General features: G+C 52.0%; 1 protein-coding gene across 1 annotated transcript in view; it reads left to right on the top strand.

The window, feature by feature from the left end:
- The window catches only part of TTC7A (tetratricopeptide repeat domain 7A), a 115957-nt gene that overhangs the window by 38006 nt on the left and 56689 nt on the right, over positions 1-21262 (top strand). Inside the window, exons 6-10 of the mRNA XM_079111622.1 lie at positions 5109-5187; positions 5956-6113; positions 6645-6708; positions 16891-17028; positions 17617-17700. Of these exons, the coding sequence (XP_078967748.1) occupies positions 5109-5187; positions 5956-6113; positions 6645-6708; positions 16891-17028; positions 17617-17700 (523 nt within the window). The remainder of the gene's footprint in view (positions 1-5108; positions 5188-5955; positions 6114-6644; positions 6709-16890; positions 17029-17616; positions 17701-21262) is intronic.

The following is a 21262-nucleotide window of genomic DNA, read 5'->3' as shown; positions in this document are numbered from 1 at the left end:
CCCCAGGAGTTCTGCAGTTCAAATGGCTGCGAGAGGAGGGCTAAGTACTCCAGTGGAAAGACTGGTGCTGGCTTTCTCAGGGGTCTCCAGGCTGAAAGGGAGTAAGATCTGAGCCCTCGGTGACTACTGTAAGCCTGCCGCTGCCATTGCTAAAGGCCGTGACCTGCGAAGGAGATACCTCCCAGGCCTTACTTTCCCTGCTGGGAGAAGGAGCTTTATTTATTCAGTCACAATTTCTTGGGGCCTTCTTTTTTTGTTTGTTTGTTTGTTTAAATTTATTTGTAAACAAATGGGATACATGTTGTTTCTGTTGTACATGGAGTAACAGCATACCATTTGCGTAATCATACATTTACATAGGGTAGTGATGTTTGATTCATTCTGTTACTTTTTCCTTCCCCCCCACCCTTCCCACCCCTCTTTTCCCTCTATACAGTCCCTCTTTCCTCCATTCTTGCCCCCCACTCCCCATTATGTGTCATCATCCGCTTATCAGCAAGATCATTCGTCCTTTGCTTTTTAAGATTGGCTTATCTCACTTAGCATGATATTCTCCAATTTCATCCATTTGCCTGCAAATGCCATAATTTTGTTATTCTTTATAGCTGAGTAATATTCCATTGTATATATATACCACAGTTTCTTTATCCATTCATCAATTGAAGGGCATCTAGGTTGGTTCCACAATCTGGCTATGGTGAATTGAGCAGCTATGAACATTGATGTGGCTGTATCTCTGTAGTATGCTGATTTTAAGTCCTTTGGCTATAGGCCAAGGAGTGGGATAGCTGGGTCAAATGGTGGGTCCATTCCAAGTTTTCTAAGGAATCGCCACATTGCTTTCCAGAGTGGCTGCACTAATTTGCAGCCCCACCAGCAATGTATGAGTGTACCTTTTTCCTCTTGGGGCCTTCTTTATACCAAAACCCTTTGCACTTGTGCTGGGATAACGGGGCCTGTTGACCTCACTCACCTCATCAGAAACTACAAAGACTGAACAAGGAGAAGGGCTTTGAAAAATGCGCACACCACCACCTGCTGCTGGAGGAGGGTCTGGAGGAGCCCGCCACCTCCCTTGCAGTCCCACCTGGAAGCCTCCCTGAGAAAGCTGTTGTCCTTGGTCCATCACCGCATGCACCTCTCTCTCTCTGCTCATGGCCAGTCGGGCTTTACTTTAGTTGGAATAAACGGCTTCCTGGCTTCTCCCCACGCAGCCTGTTTCTGGGCCAGGATTTGTTTGAGGCCCTGTTTGGATATTGTTAAAAGTGGGCAGCTTGGCTCAGAAAGGTCAGCAGGAGAGACAAGAACAAAGAGATCTTTCAAGCTGGCCTCTCACGAGGCAGCCAGAAATGCTCGGAAAAGCCCCGGCTCCACCTGGCACAGGCAGCTTTAGGCCTGGGCCAGGATTGCTCAGGCTGGTGGCCATCAGAGGTGCTTGAGAAGCCCCGTCTGTTTTTTTGTTTCTCAGAGAAGTAAGCTGAGGCAGGGGGGCATTCCCAGTGTTGCGGAACAGGGCAGTGTCGGCTGGGATCCCACATCTCCGCCTTGCAGCCCTGGCCACTGGCACCTCTTTTTTTTTTTTCTTTTTAAGGACATTCAACAAAAATTGAGATTTGCTCAAAACATGCCTGAGGGTGATGATTTGCTTTGCTATAGAATTCCTGGGAGCTTATTTAGAGGCCAAAATCCCTTGTAAGTTTAAAAATAATGAGACACAACTTTTGGGACACAGGATCTTATTACATGCAGCCCGCTGACTCCTTACTTGTGCTTGGGGGGTTGGAGTCGGATTCCCTGCCCCTGCTCCTCCAGCCCCCAGGTGGTGCCCATCTGCTGATACAGGGGTGATGCTGATGTAAGGAGTAAAGGCTGGGCTCTCCTGGCAGCAGAAAAGAGAGGTTGGTCCTTTCAGTGGAGTGGGAAGAAGAGGCTGTAATCACCCTTGGCTCCAGCCTCCTTATAGCAGCCTGGGCCAGGCTGCCAGGGAGGAGACTGGCAGGTAGCCCACAGAGTGGAAAATCACCCGAGGTCCAGGCAACTGTTGGCGTCCTTTGGACCACAGGGCCCTGGGCAGCCTCGGGCAGCCTGCCTCGGCCCATGGCTGTTTGACCCAGTTTCTGGCCTTGCCGTTCTGTGGACTGGGTTCCCATGACCAGCCATCTCCCCTCTTGGCTGGGAGCTCCTGCAGTCTTGTCTTTATTCTTTCCCCCTCGTGAAGGATGGTGCCACCCTGGCCCCACAGCTGACCGGGCCTGGCCTGTGGCCTACTGTCCATCTCTGGCTTCTGAGACGGAAGGCCTCTAAGGGACTGAAGGATCTCTACTGCCAACTTTTCCTCTTGAGGCTTGTGGGGGCCTCCAGGCCTGTCCCCGGTCGTCTACCAGGGAATCCTCGTATGTCCCCTGTGGGGCTGGGGCTGGTAGGAGACAGATGGACACAAAGCCAGAGGATTCCCTCAGGAACCAGGCACTCCCCCCGCCCCCACCACGGTCATTAGCTCCTGAGCTTCCAGGCAAAATAATAAAAGTTAAAATATCCATAATATGATCCTTAAAGTACAGATTAGGAGAAAGGAAAATACTATTTAGTGAGCCTCTCCCACATGCTTGGGCGGGCCTGGGCTTTGTGTCCATCATCTTCCTGACATCTTTGTTTGAGGAGATGGGGAATCCTCCTACAGACAGGAGTCTAGGACTCAGAGAGACGCCACCTCATGTCCCTAAGAGTGAAGATTTGGCATCTGACTGCAGAGCCCCATTTTCCATGTCAGATTGTCTCTTCTGAAAACTGGCTTCTTAGACAAGGAGAACTAGAGGGCACTGGAGTCATCTAAGCCAGTGGTTCTCAACCTTGAGTGTCCATCAGGACCCCCTGGAGACTTGATGGAAGCCAAATTGCATTTCCAACAAGCTCCTGGGACATTGCCGATGCTGTTAGTACAGTGACCAAGCTTTAAGAACCTCCTTTCTACATTTTCATTTCTTAGAGTGTGGGACAGGTACCTCTGGTGATGCACAAGGTGATTTTAAGTGACAGGCACTAACTTTTAAAAAGCAGTTCTGGGCTGGGGAGATGGCTCAGTCGGTAGAGTGCTTGTGAGGCCCTGGGTTCGATCCCCAGTACCGCAAAAAAAAAAAAAAAAAGGCAGTTCTGTAGCTTAGTAGTAGAGCACTTGCTTAGTATGCATGAGGCCCTGGGTTCAATCCCCAGTAATTTCTGTATTTTAATATCTATTGGTGAAATTTAAAATAAATAAATAAAAACAACCAGTACAAGAAACCCATGATTTCAGGTGTTTCGGTTAAGGTGAGATACATACTGAAGTAAAAAGAAAGAAGGTATAAAGTATTATATAAATAATACCAGTGATGAGCAGATGATGGAGACATTGTGGACATAGGGGTATACCCACAACAGAAGTCGGGAGACACTGAGCTTGACAGAAGTCCTTGTTTTCTAGGCAAGGAGACTGTAGCCCACAGAGGCCAGCCCACCCGCCTGGGCCACCCAGCTGTCAGTAGCAGCACCTGGACTTGAGCTATTTCTAAGGATGTTAACATTCACTTTCTTGCTTACCTCTTCAGAGCACGAGGCAGGTTGGGAAGATCATGACTCTGACTCAGCCTAAAACCAAGGCTGAGAATGGAGCCATTTATAATGTTAGCAGTTTGCATAGTTTTTCTTGTCTGAAGCCAGAGCTTCCCTGAAGGCCAAGAACTTGCTTCTGCAAACTTACCCTTCTATAGCTCCTAGACCCCAAGGCCCCCAGGAACCTCAGGGAGTTGAGGGGCTGGCTGGTCGCCCTCTGTGATCTTTGTTATATTTGCTGAACTGGCAGCCCTTGCTTCTTCTTGGTGGTGTATCAGGGAACCCCCACCCCCACCCCCAGCAGATGAGCAGGGTCGTGCATCTCCCACCTGAGTGCATGCTGCAAGCAGGAGTTGTGATGGAGCTGAGCTTCAGGAACATGTGGGAACCAAGCCCCACCCTTGGGAGGCCACAGTGTGCCAGGGTAAACCCACAATGACCTCAGGGTGCCATATTTGCTTCAGAAGAGGAATTAACAGCCAGGCGAGGCAAGCTTGGGGAGGGACTGAGAGGCCTTGTGTAGAGAATGACGCTCTAACTAGTTTTTAAAGGCTCATGGGGGGAGAGGCTGTTGAAGGCAGTGGAGAAGCCATTGCCAACGCTCGACATTGAGAACTGTGGTTGTTCAGAAAGAGCTTGTCTGAGTGGTGGGAGCTGAGATGGAGAAGATGGAAGGGGTGGCCTGATAATCCCAGGAAGCTGTAGTAAGGCCTAGACTGGGAACTGCAGAGGAGGCTGACCTGGGGAAGATGCAGATGGCCTCTGTGTGCCGTCTGGACACTCCAAGGGTGCTGGGAGGTGCTTTCGAACTGAAGGACTCAACCTATTGGTGGGTTGCAAGATGGACAGTGTGGACTGCAGCCAGCATTTTAAAAAGCAGGGTAGGGGGAGAGGTAAAATGGAAGACATCAGAGCTGACTGCACATAGTGGAGATAGATATTGTGCTGAGGAACTTCAGGGTTAAGTGAGGAAGGCCTGTGTGACCACCGCCTACAACATGAGGCATGTTTCTCCCTCTGGGTCACACTTTAACAACCCTAAAAATTGTCAGGGCACAGAGAGCTGACCAGAGGGAGTGTTCTGGCTGGCATGGCCATCAGATGCAAGGTGAGGCGGGCCAGCCTGGGCCTGGTGATGGAGATGTAGAAGAGAGGACAGGTTCCAGTGTGGACCAGATGTAGCAGGTAGGCACAGAATTGAAGCTGGCTCAAGTCCAACAACCCAGAGGCACTTGGGCCAAGGTGACAGCTTTGTTTGCAGTACACCACCTTGGTATCCTTTTAGTGGTGAACCTGAGTTGCTAGAGGCTTTGGGAGAGAAGGAACCTCCTTCCTCTTTGCTTGCCAATGTCCAGGGCCTCCAGAGACCTGGAGTTCCAACTCTGACCTTTCATTTCAGAAACTGGAGGTGTTCAAAGAAAACTCAAGCAGGCAGGCTTCTCCCTGGATCTGTAGACTTAATGAGGATATCCGTGGGACCAGGGCTGGTAATGACCCTGTTTCTGTCTCCCTCTCTCCAGGAACATTGTGAAGGGCATGAGGGAACTCCGGGAGGTTCTGCGGACCGTGGAGACCAAAGCAACGCAGAACTTCAAAGTGGTAACGTGACTGCTGGCTGTGGCTGTTTTTCAGGGGTCAGTTTCAGTGGGAGACAACAGAAGTGCTAGCAGGCAGCCCCTGGATCAGGGATGGCAGCGTTGTCATGTGTAGGTGCCTACCTGTCCCTGTGCGTGGCAGACATTATTAACAATTCGCATGGCTCTTCTCACTGAGCCCGAGAAGCACCCTCAAGTCCTTCTCACCAGAGCAGAATGAGAGTTAAACTCCACTGCCATGCCATCCCCAACAAACCTGTCCTAGCAAGGCCATATCAGTAATTCTCAGGAATTTGTTTCCTAACAAATATCCTTGACTTTGCTTTCTTGCCTCGACTCAGGCCTACCTTCTTAGTCATCTAAAGTCATAACCACAGATGCTCCACTGGAATTTTTGGTCACTTATCAGAATCTTAGCCTGGCTCCTGGTAGGAAGGGCTGCCTGTACCTGTGGCCTCCTGCCCTTCTCCACCTCTTTTAAGGGCTTGCAGGATGCTCAGAGCTGTGCTGGTTTCCCTGGGGTCAGGAGAAGGAGGAAATGCACCTCCAGTCTAGGAGAGGAGAGAAAAGATGAAGTAGAGCTACCTAAGGCCAAAGGAAGGGGTGGGGCAGCCTCAGTGCTGGAGGAGTGACCGAAGCAAGGAGGCCCTTAGGAGTAGAGAGGCAGCACACTGCAAGGCCGGCAGATTGGCTGGACCGTGGGCGGAGGGCCATCCGGGTGAGCCAGGGAAGAGCCCTTGTGCCCAGATCTGAGTTCCTCCCTTTCTGCCAGATGGCGGCCAAGCACCTGGCGGGGGTCTTGCTGCACTCCCTGAGTGAGGAGTGCTACTGGAGCCCCCTGTCCCACCCTCTGCCGGAGTTCATGAGCAAGGAGGAGAATTCCTTTGTCACACAGGCCCTGCGGAAACCTCACCTGTATGAAGGGGACAAGTGAGTTCACCTGCCCTGCTGGACCACACCAGTCTCCCGTTGCGCACAGGGTCTGTTTGCATTGGCAGCTCCTCACTGTGCCCTGCACCCTCCCAGCCTCTCCCCTGCACAGGGCCAGGCAGACTCTTTAGAGACAAGGATTGGGTGCAGGGAGAATCCTGTAAAACCCAGAAGCCAAACACGTTATCTGACTTACCTGCCTTCCTGATATTCTTGTCTGACACACCCCTTTCTTATTTGTGCCAACAAAGATGGGGTCTGGGGCCAACAGGAAGAACTTCTTCCTTGCCCAGCGGCTTCAGGCAGTGCCAGGGGCTGGGAGGGCCATGTCTTACCCAAGACCACCCGCAGTCTTTCAGATCCATAACTCTGGGGCATGTTAAAGAGCTGCATGTGGTATCTGGTGCCTGTGAATTATGCAGAAGAGGATCACCTTACCAAGCTGGTGCTCACTCAGGGCAGAAGGTTGCACAGTGGGCCAGACCATTGGTGAGGGCTGGGCTGGAGCCAGGGCTGCTGTTTGTCTTTCAGCCTCTACTGCCCCAAGGATAACATCGAGGAGGCCCTCCTGCTGCTGCTCATCAGTGAGTCCATGGTAAGCCCCAGGCACCTGTTGGGGCCTCTGATCCCGGGGGGGCGGGTCTTATAGAGCTTAGGCGAAGGCCGCCCATTTCCTGGCCAAGCTCTGCCTCCCAGGGATGCACCTAATGAGGGAGCATCTTGGCCCTGCTCCCCCATAAGGAAGGTGAGTCCAAGTTCTTAGGCTTAGCACAGGCTGCATTGGGAGGCTTGGTCTGTGTCCCCAAATGAGTAGGGACTGAGTGCCCTTCTCCTCCTCTGGGGTTGCAAAAGATGATTATTACAAGTCAACAGTTGGCCTCAAGCAGCATGGTGCCGAGTGCTGTGACCGACACAGGAGCATACAGGGGGCGAGCAGGAGGACCGTGTGCTTTGGAGACAGGAGGCCTGGGTTCAGGTTCCAGCTCTGTCCTTGTTAACTGAGGGCCAAGGGCAAACCACTCAGTCTCTTTCTCAGTTTCCTCCCTATGAGATGATGGTAACTCAGGTAAGCGTGGATGGAACTAATGTGTTCCCACAGCAGTTCTTGATTACTTGCCTTATGCTTGGCCCTGTTCTAGATGCCAGAGTTGCTGCAACAACCAAAGGAGAGAAACGTCAGTGCCCCTATGGGAGCTTACATTCTAGTCAGGGAGGGGACAATACATTAATAATCCCAGTAGCCAGGGTATCCGTGTATGCATGCTCTGGAAAAATAAGGCAGAGGCGGAGTCCTGGACAAATTACACAGGAAGTTCTGTTTAGACTTTCTCATGAGACCCATTTCCATGTCCTGGGCCAGGGAGATGAGGCAGGCAGTGTTTTCCTGTCACCAGAGTGCTTTCAAAGCTCCACGAAGGAGCATCATAGTTGGATGATTAGGAGATGGTGAGATAAAGGATGGACTGGACAGGTCTGAGGAGGACGTGGTAAGGATGCGACTGGGACCCCCAAACCAAGTACAGAGGTGTATGTCCCCATGGCTGGGTCCAAGTCCTCCAACTGTGTCCGTCTGAGCTGGTAAGGCAGGACCACCAGATTAGGTTTTCTAAGACAGTACCCCTGAAAGCAGTGTGCAGAGGTGGAGGTTAAGCGGAGCACAGTGGCACATGCCTGATATCCCAGCAGCTCTGGAGGCTGAGGCAGGAGGATTGCGAGAGTTCAGAGCCAGCCTCAGCAACTTAGTTGAGACCCTGTCTCTGAATAAAAATAAAAAGGGCTGGGGATGTGGCTCAGTGGTTAAGTGCCCCTGGGTTCAATCTCTAGTACCAAAAAAAGAGAAATAAAGGTTAAGAAACCAAGACCCCTTGATCTGGGTCCCTGAACAACTAGAAATGAATGTTTCTTTGGACATCTGGTGGGGACAGTGTCAGGGCTTGTTCAGGGAACTTTGATGGTTGAGTCGTGACTGGCTCCACAGGTCTCCTGGCAGGTAGACAGCAGGAGGTCTGACAGACCATGGGGCAAAGACACTCCTTCCTCTGTCACTTTGGGTCTAGAAGTCCCCGTGTCTGGGCATTTGATGGGTATTTGATGTGGAGTGTCAGCTGGCCAGGCGTCCTGTAGGGTGTGCTGGAGGTGTGCTTGTGAGGTAGGTAAGGGCTGCTTAGGGGAGGAAACCTAGCTGGTTAGCCAAATGTGGGGATGGAGGTGCTAAGTGCCAGGTCTAGTGTTCACAGGGTTCAATCCACAGTACCAAAAAAAAGGCCGTGGACCTTTCACAGGAAATGTTCAGTTTAATACCAACAGGTTCCCAATTTTACAGATGAGAAAAGTAAGTGCCTGGATAGGTATATTTCTTGATCAAGGTCACATATTAATAAGCCTTGTGGTCATGATTCAAACCACATCCATCTCCTTAAATAGCTTCTAAAAGTGCAGGTCCCAAGGTAAGCTCCTGGATTTCAACCTTGATTCTATCCCTTGCTACCAGCTCTGATCCTTGGTTTTCTCAACTATAAAAGGGCCATCCAGAGAGGTGATTTTGAGAATTGAACGCATGAAGTCTTTGAGAAGGCTTTGCAAACAGGGACGTGCCATTGTTAGTGTAACCATGGCTATCATTTTCTCCAAGGCAGGGTTTGAGGCTGGGCTCCATCCCACCGACCCGTTTTCTGTAACTTTGATTTGATCTGGGCTCCCAGGACCAGATCCCTTACGGTTGTTTTGCCCCCTTACCTAAAGCTGCTTCAAATCTCCAAGTGTAGAGTGGCCCACACTTGAAGCCAGGTGATGCTTCTGAATACGAGCCTTCCCTCCAAGGTGCTCTTTCCAGTTTTGCAAAGGAAAACACGTCTGGCTGATCTGGCGGGGAGACTCAGGGGTCCTAGCTGTCTGGCCTGGTGCTGTCCTGGAAAATGCTGCAGTTATTTACAGGGTACTGGGAAGAGGTACTGCCACAGGGTTGTCTGGTTTGTTTCCTCTTGCCCACACCCAGCCTGTCAGACATGTGGAGATTTGGGGGCGGAGCATCGTCAATGGACTTAGCTTTAGTATCTCATCTACAGAGACCTTTCCTTCTTCATTCTAAATCTGGCCTCTGTGGCTTGTTGCTGTATCTCAGAGACCAGACCTGCCTTCCCTCCTGCCTTTCTTTTGCATCTGCCTTCCCTCCAGTTGCATTCTTGATCAGCCAGAGAGCTAGGTGTGAGTTCCACTCCACCAGCCCCACCTCCCCAAGCTCCTGCTCTGACCCCTCAGGTGAACCCCAGGGTTCCATGCACCCTCAGTCTGGCCTCATGTGCCTGTGGGATTTTCCTCATCTCTCTTTGATGCTGGCTGGGTTTGGTTTGCAGATGGCGGTCTTGGGGAGAAACGTCTAGAAAAGCAGCTGGCATCCTTGGCTGCTACTCGAGTTCTGCCAGTGACGCAGAATTCCTTTCACTGCAGTGAAAGCTGTTCCTGCAGAGCCAGCCCATAATCATTCTCACTCCTCCTCTTCTAGGATGACCAGAGCAGCCGGTCCAGGGGAGGGTGCTTGTAAGCTTTCTGGGCACAGCACCCTAGTTTGTGGTTTGGGACTCAGAAGAGTAGCTGCATGGGATAGGGACATAAGTCTGGTGCCTTGGATATGGTTTTTGTTATGAATTTTGTTACACATAAATGTGTGATCAGAATGAATGAGGAAGCTCTTGAAAGACAAGGAAGATAGAAACTACAGATGTAGTGGCACATGCCTGTAATCCCAGCAGCTTGGGAGACTGAGGCAGGAGGATCACAAGTTCAAAGCCAGCCTCAGCAACTTATCGAGGCACTAAGCAATTTAGTGAGACCCTTTTTCTAAATAAAATATTTCTTTAAAGGACTGGGATGTGGCTGAGTGGTTGAATGTTCCTGGGTTCAATCCCCAGTACCAAAAAAAGAAAGAAAGAAATTACAATGCTTTCACAGAAATGCAGGGATATGAGTTATAACGGATTCAAGGTTTGTGTTTTTTTTTTATTTATTTTTATTGTAAACAAATGGGATACATGTTGTTTTTGTTGTACATGGAATAACAGCATACCATTTGCATAATCATACATTTACATAGGGTAATGATGTTTGATTCATTCTGTTACTTTTTCCTCCCCCCCCCCACCCTCCCACCCAAGGTTTGTGTTTTGGACTTAGTTTTGTGACTTTTGGGCCAAAAGAACATTTTAAAATTCATTCACCCACTCTCCATTCATCCACTGATCTACTCACTCATTCATACCTCCATATATACACCCACCCACCATCCATCCATCCATCCATCCATCCATCCATCCATCTATCCGTCAGGCTGGCCCCTAACTGTCAATCCTCCTGCCTCAGCCTCCTGAGTAGCTGGGATTATAGATATGTACCACCACACCCAGCCAAATTCTAGTTTTTGCAAGAATCTATATATCAAACCAGTCTGATTTTCTTAGACAGTTGAAGAACCAGGAAATAGGCAATCTTCATCTTTTCCAGAATTTTGATCCAGAGCATAAAAATATGTGCTGAAGAAACAAACTGAATCCTTAGGCCCTTGTTTTTTTCAATTGGGGAAGAAGTCACTGCTGGTTTACTCTCTCAGAAATAGAAAGGGCATGGAAGCCTGTTGCAGAGTGAGGGTAGGTAGAGGGATACAGCCCTGGGCACTGGGGTCCTGACAAGCTAGCAAACTAGCTTTTTGCCGTACCCAATGCTAGGTGTCTGGATATTTGAATCTTGAATTTGCCATTCATATCCTGTGCAGCCTGGGGAAAAATTTCTTACCTCTCTGAACTTTAGTTTTCTCACTTATAAAATGGAGCTAATTGGCCTTTTCTAGCAAGAGTTTGGTGGGATCGAGTTAGGAAATGGACACAAAGGTGCCTAGTCCATTTTAGTTGTTTGATATGTATATTTGTCCTGAAAAATACTTGATTCCAATTAGTCAATTTTTTTTTTTTAGAACATGTAGGTTCTGATATGGTTGAAATATTGAAGATACCATTCAGTTTGTGGGGTTTTCTTTGTTGTTTTGGGGTTTTTTGTTTGGTTGTTTTGTTTGTTTGTTTGTTGTTTTGGGGGGGGGTTTGGTGTGTGTTGCTGAGTTTGAACCCAGGGCCTTGCACAGACTAGCCAAGTGCTCTACCACTGAGCTGCAACCCTCGCCCATGTGCGCGCGTGCGCGCGTGCGCGCGCGCGCGCGTGTGTGTGTGTGTGTGTGTGTGTGTGTGTGTGTGTTTTTAAGGACTTCCTGGGCTTGGTTCCATTTGGGAGTCAGAAGATGAGACAGATTGCTCTAAGTTTTGGCGTCTGGTTTGCTGGGACACAGGGCCCTGCTCTGCTGGCAGCTGTGATGGTGAAGGGGCTGTTAGCGCTGGCAGCTTGGAGCCTGTCTCCACTGGTGGTGGGAGAGGCTCTCGCCGGCTGCCAGAAGAGCTGTGATTTCTGTCATGGGAGCCCACAGAGGCAGGCACACGGGGGCTGGCATGGGCCTGGCCCAGGTCGCTGGGTAGATGGAACATTGTCTCAGAACATGTTATTTCTTGGCTCTGTGGACTGGCAGCTCAAAAGCCGGTGGTAATTATGTCTGCCAGTGGGGGACAACAGCAGGAGCGGAATGTGACAGCAACCTCCAGGGAGGGGGAGGCACTGGGCACGATGCTTCTGGGAGGCTTCTTTCTAGGGTGATTGTTGGGGGTGTCGGCAGTGGGTCCTGAGGCTCGCTCCTTGGTCTGTGGAAAGCTGTCTCTGAGAACAGGGCTAAGCAGGGCCTTCCACACACTGCCCCAGTAGCATGTTCTTTGCAGACAAGCAGCACCTGAGGCCCGACTGGGAAGCCTGGCCTGGCCTGTGTTTTGCTTTCGTCCCCACCCCACCCCAACCCCTAGTCTAGTGATGGAACCTGGACCCTTGCACAGGCCAGGCAGGCCCACTACACTGAGCTACCTTCTCAACCTTGCTTTTGTTTTTTCTTAACCAGAGCCAACCCAGGTTCTCTGGTGACACGGATAAAGCTATTGGACACTTCCCCAGGGACCCCTGGCAACAGGGAATGTCTGGGTTCTAATCCAGGTCTCCACCACCTATCTGTATGTGTTGGTCAGCTGACTTGCCCCCTAGGTTTTACTCAGTCTTCCCATCTGTAAAATAGGACGATAATAACCAAGAAGGCTGTTTTGAGAATGATAAGATGTCATTTACAAAGTTCTCCCCTTCCTTTCTCTTAGACTGGAGCCCTGTCTCAGTCTAAGATTAGAGAGGAGAAACAGGGCTGGGCATGGGTGAAGGTCAGTGTCGTCTGAATCCTGCAGCCAGCAGAGGTTAGGAACTGAGCTTGCACCTTGCGAGGTCAGAAGGAGCAGGCAAAAGACAAGGGGCAGCTAGGGCTCGGGCAAGCAACAGGTCTCAGACTGGCCAGTGGAGATTGGAACTCAGCATCCTCATCTGGGAATAGGGGATCCATGACTTTATCACTACCTGCTTCATGGAGTTACTGTGAGGCCAGATAAGATGATGGACATGAGAAGTCGGCTTCTGAAAGGGTAATGCATAACACACACCTAGGGACGGTTATTGGAACACGAGTCACATCTGCCTTAGCTTTCAGGTGGGCCAGCCTGGGGAAATGGAGATTCCCACGTTTGCCTCATGAATACTTGTCCAAAGAGCAGAAGTGTGTCCAGCTGGCAGTGTAAGCTGTTGGGTGAAGGAGTTTGTGGGGAGGAGCATTGGCTTCCCCTTCTGGGGCCACCAGAAGCTTTAGGAGAACTGCCGAAGGGACAAAGGCTAGAAGCAGGGACAACCATGGAAGGTCTGCTTGGGATTAAATGCACCGCTTTAAACAAGAGCATTCCCAGAGACAGGGTGCCTGGGTCTGGGCACTGGGGTCGTGGTAGTGAGTACTAGCCAGGGAGAAACCCTGGGAGAATATTCTGCCATTCTCCCGAGAGCAGTACGGAGGAGGATGGCGGGGAGGCAGTTGAGTGGCTGTGTGTTGCCTTAAGGGTGCCGGGCACATTTCACGTGTGATTGCATTTGATCTGGAGGATCTCCCGATGAAAGCCAGAATCTGAGGACTTGTAGATGGTGGAAGGGTGGTTCTGTGCAGGCAGTTGCAGGAGCCTGGGGCCTGTGTGTGCTTGAGGCCAGTGAGCTGGGGAGGAGGAAGTGGGACAGTCGGGGACTCTGCACGCCCTGTAGTGTCTGGGGCCCTGGCCACAGCGTCTTGCTCGGGCTGCTGAGCCTCACATGAATTCCTACTCTTGTGGCTTCACCCGCCAGCCCCCACAACTTCCTTCTTTCTGCCAGTTTCCCCCACCCCACCCTGTTACCATGGTTACATACACAGTCGCTGCCCAGCAACCACCATGTTTCAAGACAGCCCTGCCCCAAAGCCATAGTAACCTGGGGTGAAGCTCTGCTTCTGGCTATCCTCTGGGGAAGCATGCTTTCCTCTTGGCACAGGTGCTGTTTTGCATAAGATCTAAGGACTCCCAAGAGCATGCCTTTCCTGCTGGCCCCAGAAACCAGGAGGAGGATTCACTCCACTGTAGTCCTCTCTTCTGTTCCTATTCTTCTGACCTAATTAATGCCCAGTTCTGAAAATCTACCCCTCCCTCCAAGCAGCTCAACCTCAGTGGCCCATTCTCCTCTAGGCCAAGGTCTAGGTGGATGGGGTTTGAATCTTCCTCCCTGGGGCGTTACTCACTCTACAAAGGTATATCAGTGAAGTTCTGTGTGGGAGGCTGTGCTAGGGGCTCAGTCTCGAGATGACGCAGCCTTGTCACAAGAACCGATGAACCAGCCAGGGATGCCTGTGAGATGCATCAGCTTGCAGGAAGGGGGCCACTTTGACTACGTTTTAAAGAACCAGAAGGCATCCAGATTGACAGGGAACTGCAGCATGACTAAATTAGGGCCTTGATGATGACAGGGAGCTTTAAGGAGTTTCCTGTGGCAGAAGAGGAGCTGGCCAGTGGGCAGTCACAGAAGGAGGTTTAAATTTTATATCAAGGATAGTAGTGACAGGTGGCTGCTCACTGTCCCCTGAACATGGCAGATCTGCAGAGGTGGATGCACAGGCTCTGGATGTTCCCAGCCAGGCCTCTCGCCCCCACCCCAAGAAAAGCCACCCCTAGTCAGGCATGGTGGCAGTGCCTGTAATCCCAGCTTCTCAAGACATGAGGCAGGAGGATCACAAGTTCAAGGCCAGCTTCAGCAACTTAGTAAGACCCTGTCTCAAAAGGAAATAAAAGAAGGGGGTGGGGCTGGGAGGTAGCTCAGTGGTGCAGTGCTTATCTGGCATGTATGAGGCCCCAGCTTCAGCCCCCAGTACTGGGGGTGAAAAAGAATGACGAGAAAAGCAAAGCTGAGCACAGTGGCACACCCGTGTAATCCCAGCCGCTCAGGAGGCTGAAGCAGGAGGATCAAAGTTCCAAGCCAGTCTCAGCAACTAAGTGAGGCCCCCAGCAATTCAATGAGACCCTGTCTCTAAGTAAAAACACAAAAGTGGGCTGGGGATGTGGCTCAGTGGTTGAGCACCCCTAGATTCAATCCCCTGTATCAAAAAAAAAAAAAAAAAAAAAAAAAGGAAAGCGAAAAGCCACCTCTGCAAGCCCCTACCATCCTGACTTCTCCAGCCCATCAAAATTCCACGTCAGCTTCCACTCAGCATGTGCACCTGTATCCCCCTCCCTGGATCTCCCTGGGGCAGGGCCTCTATTCCGCTTCTTCTCATTGCCCCCCCACTGGTAGAGTCCCCCTCCCTGGGCTCCACCCCAGCTGCTAGAGAAGGAGCAGGAGGCACAGGCTGCGGAGGAGAGGAGGGTTGTGTTTCTTCTCAGCTCCTGGAAAACTTCTCCTCAGAATCGCTGTTGGTGGCTGCGTGGTGGGTCTCACTGGGAGGGAGCGGGGTTCCTGGCCCTTTCCTTCCCCACCCCATCTCCCTGAACACTGTGGAGCCGCGATCAGTTCTCGTTAACCAGGTTGGCTCCAGTGACCAGGCTTTCTGGGGAATTCCTGGCACCCCATACTCTCCTAGGCATTTTCTGCTGGGCCCCATGTCCCTGGGGAAATGGGCAGCTCTCACTGAATTTGACTCGAGGGGCAGCTGTCAGCACCCCCTGGCCACTTGTCTGTCCCCCTGTTTGAAATGCCCCAGTGGATGAGCTGCCTCCTTGGGGCTGGGAGTTGCTGGCTTCCAGAGGCCTCCTGGAGAGCACACCAGTTCCCGTCAGGGCCGGAACCAGCAGGCCGTGGCTCTTCTGTCTCCCCAGCCACTTGCTCCTGGGAGCCTCAGCCCCGGATCTGGAGGAGCTGGAGGAGCAGAGGAGTGAGAGGCAGGACCACCTGGGTGCGGGAGGGTCCTGTGGATCTGATGAGGGAGGCCAAGGTTTCAGGGCCTGGAGCTGCTTCCTGTCCTGTCAGGAAGGTGAGTCCTTGTTCTTGAGGAGGGGCAGACAAAGGGAGAGAGATGCTGGACAGGACAGAGATCCCTTTGGCAGAGAGGGTGACTAGGAGCAGCCAGCAGGAGCTTCTGGCCGGAGCTCAGCTTTGCCTCAGCTCAGGCACAGCCCTGGGACTGCACACGCATGTGTCTATGATTGGGGGGACAGGTCGGGGGGGGGCTTTCAGACCCAGTTGTCATTTCAGTGTCTTCAGCCTGGTCCTTGCCCTGTTGCTGCTCAGAGCCCCTAATGTCAGCTGTTCCCTTTCCACCCTGTCTTCTGCCCCAGGGTGTGGAGATGGGCAGGATGTGGGACCACATGCCACAGGCCACAGAAGAGTCCCCCATCCTTGATGGGGGTTTCAGGCCTGGTGACAAGGAGTGCCTTCTGCATTGCACTGAACCATGGATTCAAAACACACTTTCCCTCTCCTCCCCTCATGGGCAGCCATCTGGCCACTGTGGGAGCCACTGAAATCCGCCGTGCTGGAGGCCGGGGCAGAGCCCTTAGGTGTGGGGAAGCTCACTCGGCTGGGACAGAGAGGAGCCAGGCCCCCTCTGGACTAGACCCAGGAAGAGGTGGGATGGAGGACGGAGAAGATGACATTGAGAGGCCACAGCCCTAACTCCGCTCCCAGGAGTGGAGCAGCAGAGCCCCCTACCCGATCCAGGCAGTCCCATGTTATCTGAAGCTCTTGCTGTGATTGTGGAGAATTGCAAACACACAAGGAGCATTCTAGAAAATAGCTCCGCTATCAATGCCAGTGCCATGGAAGAGAGGCTGAGGGTCTCTTCCAGATGAAACACTAATGGGCATGGTCCAGGATTGGATCCTGCATTGAGAAAAAGTAAACTACTACAAAGGACAGTTGCTAAAGGTAACAGTGGATGCATTTAGATGACAGCTGTATGGTTGTGGCACTTTTTTGTTGTTTTGTTTTGTCGTACCAGGGATTGAACCCAGGGGTGCTTAACCACTGAGCCACTGAGTGCTTAACCACTGAGCCTTTTTACTTTTTATTTAGAGACAGGGTCTTGCTTAATTGCTTAGGGTCTCACTAATTTGCTGAGGCTGGCTTTGAACTCGCCATCCTCCTGCCTCAGCCTCCTGAGCCACTGGGATCACAGGCGTGTGCCATGATGCCCAGCTTGTGGCCCTATTCTTTTTGTCTTTGGAATGGCAAAAGGCTGTTTCTGGGAGTATGGCTACTTGCTCAGCTTGGGGTGGTAACAAAGGTGGTAGTGCTTGGGCCAGCAAGGTGGGGGACCTGTGGGGACAAGCACCTGCATATCTTCTGTCCTCACTCATTCCCAAACTACATCTGTCCACAGGCAACTCGGGACGTGGTGCTGAGCCGGGCTCCTGAGCAGGCAGAGGACCGGGCGGTGAGCCTACAGAATGCGGCAGCCATCTATGACCTCCTGAGCATCACCCTGGGCAGGAGGGGGCAGTACGTCATGCTCTCTGAGGTATGGCTGGCCCTGCAGCCCACTTTGCTCCCCGGAGTCAGACAGTACATAAGGAAATCTGGTGATGTCACCGTTTATCCCTACCCCTACCCCAGCTCGTCACTTTACTGCCAGGCTGATCTGCCCTTTTTCGGCCCTGTGACCTTGGCAAGTCATACCAACCCCAGCTTCCACATCTGTGAAATGGGGGTAGGGAACTCACCTCAGGTTTGTTGGGAAGAATAAATAAGTTCATATATGTAAAAGGATATGAATACTATCATACATAATAAAAAGTCTTATTTTTACTGAATGTGTACATTTTGAAAGCATTTTTTGCAAATGTTATTTTATTTGCTCTTCATCATGGCCCTGTGAAATCATTCACATGTTATGGAAATGGGAACTAAGGACCAGAGAGGTTGAGATATTTGTGTAGGGTCACACAGCATGCCAGTTACCCCTGGGTTTCCAACAGGAAAACCAAGTATAGGCCTCCTGCAGCCTCCCAAAGGCAGTGACTTGAGTAGTAGTTACTCTGGAAGGGGATGGCGTGGCTAGGGGAGAGGATCCTTGATGAAGAAATGCTGACCATCTCCCCCTCCCCAGTGCCTGGAACGAGCCATGAAGTTTGCATTTGGAGAATTTCACCTTTGGTACCAAGTGGCCCTCTCCATGGTGGCTTGTGGGAAGGTAAGGCCCAGGAATGTATGCGTTCCTCTGTTCCAGAGGTGGCCAGAGGTGGAGGGTGGGGGCTTCTCTGGAGCCAGGTGCACCGGGAGAAGGTGGGTGGTTGGGAACTGTTCTCCAGCAACTGTCTGAATCTCCGGGAGTGTGGGTGGGGCAGACAGAGGGGTACCCCGAGTGACACCCACATCCACATGCAAGTCGCAGTGGGGTGAGTCGGGTGCTCTTCTGAGTGCGGCGTACGGGGCATTGCGGCACTTCTGCTGGTGACTTGGGCACGGCTGCGTGGGATGGGCATGGGGTGTGGTTCCAGGTGAGGGACCTGTTCCTGCCCCCTGGGCGAGGCGTCGGGTAAGGGCCTGCCTGTGAGTTGGGCGCCTGCCTAGGAGGGAAGGGTGGGAGGCTGAGTGGAGCAGCAGCCCCAGTAGGGACTTTGGAGGGAGAACTGCAGGGGTGGATGTGGCCCGGGGGCCTGGTGGGGGAGGGGCTCTGGGGCAGACGTCCGCCCTCCATCACCCGGCCCGGTGCCAGCGCTCCTGATTCTTCCTCAGATCAGAATCACACTTATATAAGCCTCTATTTTAAGCAGTGACATGAAAGGAAGACCTTTCCGGAGGTGGGCGCTGAGGGCGTTGGGGCTGAGGATGCTACGAATGCAGAAAGCAAGGTGGCATGCGCTGCAGATGGTTCCAAGAGCTGTAAATACCCAGAGCCCTTTCATGGGGCTGAGGGAATCCCGCGCCCCCTGGCCCATCTGTGCCGTGTTCCATTTCTAGCCCCATAGCTGTCTCTGAGGAGGGCCCTCCCAGCGTGCCAGCGCCGCCTCCACCAATGGAGGGGTGCCAGGCCTCTCCGGGCCTCAGCAGAGAGGCCGCCAGGACCTGGCAGGGAGGGGGAAGAAGACCTTCCTGGTCTGGCACACGGGGAGAGGCTGGGGGCACAGCCCAGGATCAGGGCTGGACGTTTATCCTCCTAGCCCTCCCTCCCCACGTGGGCCAGAGCATCTTGAAGTCACATGGTCTCTTGGCTATGGCTTAGCAGGATCTCCTCAAAGCTCAGGCAGTATTCAGAGCACAGACAAGTCACAGCAGCGTGAGCCAAGGCGGAGGGACTGGAAAGATGAGTCCTGGGGGCTGGGGGGCTCTGAAGGTCCTGAAGACACCAGACTACTTGGGGTAGTAGATTTTTTGATTTGGGGGATTTGTTTTTGTTGTGTTTTGGGGGGCTGGGATGGAAACCAGGGCCTCATGCATACTAGGCAAGTACTTTATTACACCCAGGGCCCTGCCTAAGGTAGAAGGAACAGGCCTGGAGGGGATGGAAGGATGGGGTTTAAGTGGCACCTAGGCAAATAGCCACAGTGGCATAGAGCAGCCTCCAGGAAACAGAGAAAGCACCTCTAATCTAATCGCACCCACAGGGGAAAGGACCAGGGCCAGGGTAGTGGGTCCTGAACCCCTTGAAGGCACTGAGGAAAGCTGGGGACCCCTCCTTGGAGAAATGCATTGCATGTGAAATTAGCCTTTATTTCTAGGGGAGCTCTTGGGGGCCCCCAGGCTCAGGGAAAGGTGTCATGATGGCCTGGGAGGTAAGGGGCTTCCTACCTTCCTATGGACACAGCCTGGTACCCTCCCAGTACCCTGAGCTGCTTTCCTAGCTTGGCCCCTTCACAAACCAGCATGGTGGGCACAGGAGGAAATGAGCGTACAGACAGGGACTTGGGGCGACCAGTTAATTTCCTCATGTGTGAGACTCCACTGGCTTAGAGACACTGGGCTCTCCCCACCCGTGCACTCAGTGCAGCAGGAGATTGTTCTGGAAGGCATTCTCCACCCCCTTGGGAACCCTGGATACCAAATCAGTCAGCCCAACTGTCCCAGGCAGCTTTCAGAGGAGTGACCCGAGTTTGCCTTTGTCAAAAGAGCCTCAGGTGGGAATCCAGGTTCTGTACCTTCCAGAAGGTGAAGCTGGGCAGATATAAATATACCTGGCATTTGAACCCTCAGGAATAACAGATGAGTTGTGTGGCATGATTTAGGTCGTTCCTCCTCTTGGTCTCCGTGCGGCAATTGCATTGGCTGCGTTGCTAGGTAACCAGCATGACAGGAAAAAAAAAAAAGAGAGAGCCGGCTGCTCTACTGCCGAGTCCTCGGATGGCTCCTTAAATAGCAGCGTTTTTTGGTCTGTGAGGGGGTGGGGTGGGAAGGGGTGGGGTGGAATGTGGAGGGTCAGTGTTAGAGAGTCCTCTAGTTCAAGGATTCAAAGGTCAGCAGCCCAGAGGAGACTGAGCAGCAGCCTGAGGCTAGCTGGGTGTGTGAGGGGCTTGGAGTGGCATTCTTAGGAGAGGGTCTGCAGAGGACATGGGGCCTGACAGCTCCTTCAGGCCCCTCACACAGCCTCCCTTGCTGCAGCCCACATTGGGTTCCCAGTCTGCTGGAGCCAGTCATTTGCCAGTACCTTCTTGAACTTGGCTTCCTACACTCTTGTTTCCTGAGAGTACAATAGGGGAGGGTAGCATTTGTCTTCTTGCCTTCTCCCCTGCCTTTTTGTAAACTCATTAGAGGCAAGAGCCATGCATGTCCCTTTTCACAGTGACTCCAGAAACCCTAGCCCAGGGCTGGACCCAGGGCAGGCCCTCAACAAAGACACTGCAGTTGACCTTATAAGTATGGGTGTATTTGTCTGTTTTCTGTTACTGTAATGAAATACCTGAGGCTGGGAAAAATGAAAAGAGGTTTATTTAGCTCTTCATTTTGGAGTTCAAGGACATGAAGCCAGCATTGGCTCAGCTCTGATAAGGACCTCATAGTAGATGTCATTATGGCAGAAATGTGTGTATGTGGGAGAAATCACGTGGCAAGACAGGAAGCTTGACAGGGAAGGGACCAGCCTTACTCTTTTTATAACTACCCTTTCCTGAGATCTAACCAGGGTTCTATGAAAACTACATCCATTCCTTCTGAATGGCCCCCAGTGCCCTAATGTACTCAGCCCCACTCCTTAAAGGTTCCACCATCTTAATGCCACCACCCTGAGGACCCGGTCCCTCCTGCACATAAACCCTTAAGGACACACTCAAGCCACATGCAAGTCAGAGCACTGGGCCAGAGCCCAAGGAAATCTGTGACTGCTAAGTGGAGAAAAGCTCTTCCTTTGCTAAGTCGTGGGAGGTGGGGGTTCTGCTGTGAGCACAGGCCAGTTGGGTCCCAGTTGTGCATCTGCTAGTCAGTCACACTGTGCTCTGAGCAGGTCAGTCCCAGAGTCTCCTTTCTTCAGTGGCATCCCCAGAGTTGCTTGGAAGGGAGAGAAGTTAAGTGACAGTGGGGAGCTTGGCCACAGTAGGGCCCAGTACATGGGAATTGTCACCCAACCATGCACCACCTACCTGGGGTCACATATGTACAAGGGTGTACACACCAGGAGGGTAACTGCTGAGTTCCCTGGAGAAGTGTTGGACTCACTGAGTAGATTCCATCTCTCAGAGAGGGAGAAAGAGAAGTTGATTGTATGTTAGGGAGACAGGCTTCCTCTCTGGTCTGTAGTGGTTGTCTGAGTAGTCTGAGGTCAA

This window comes from Sciurus vulgaris (genome assembly GCF_902686455.1).
Source record: "Sciurus vulgaris genome assembly, chromosome: 14".
In the NCBI taxonomy this organism is placed as follows: domain Eukaryota; kingdom Metazoa; phylum Chordata; class Mammalia; order Rodentia; family Sciuridae; genus Sciurus; species Sciurus vulgaris.
This window is presented reverse-complemented; position numbering and strand designations above follow the sequence as displayed.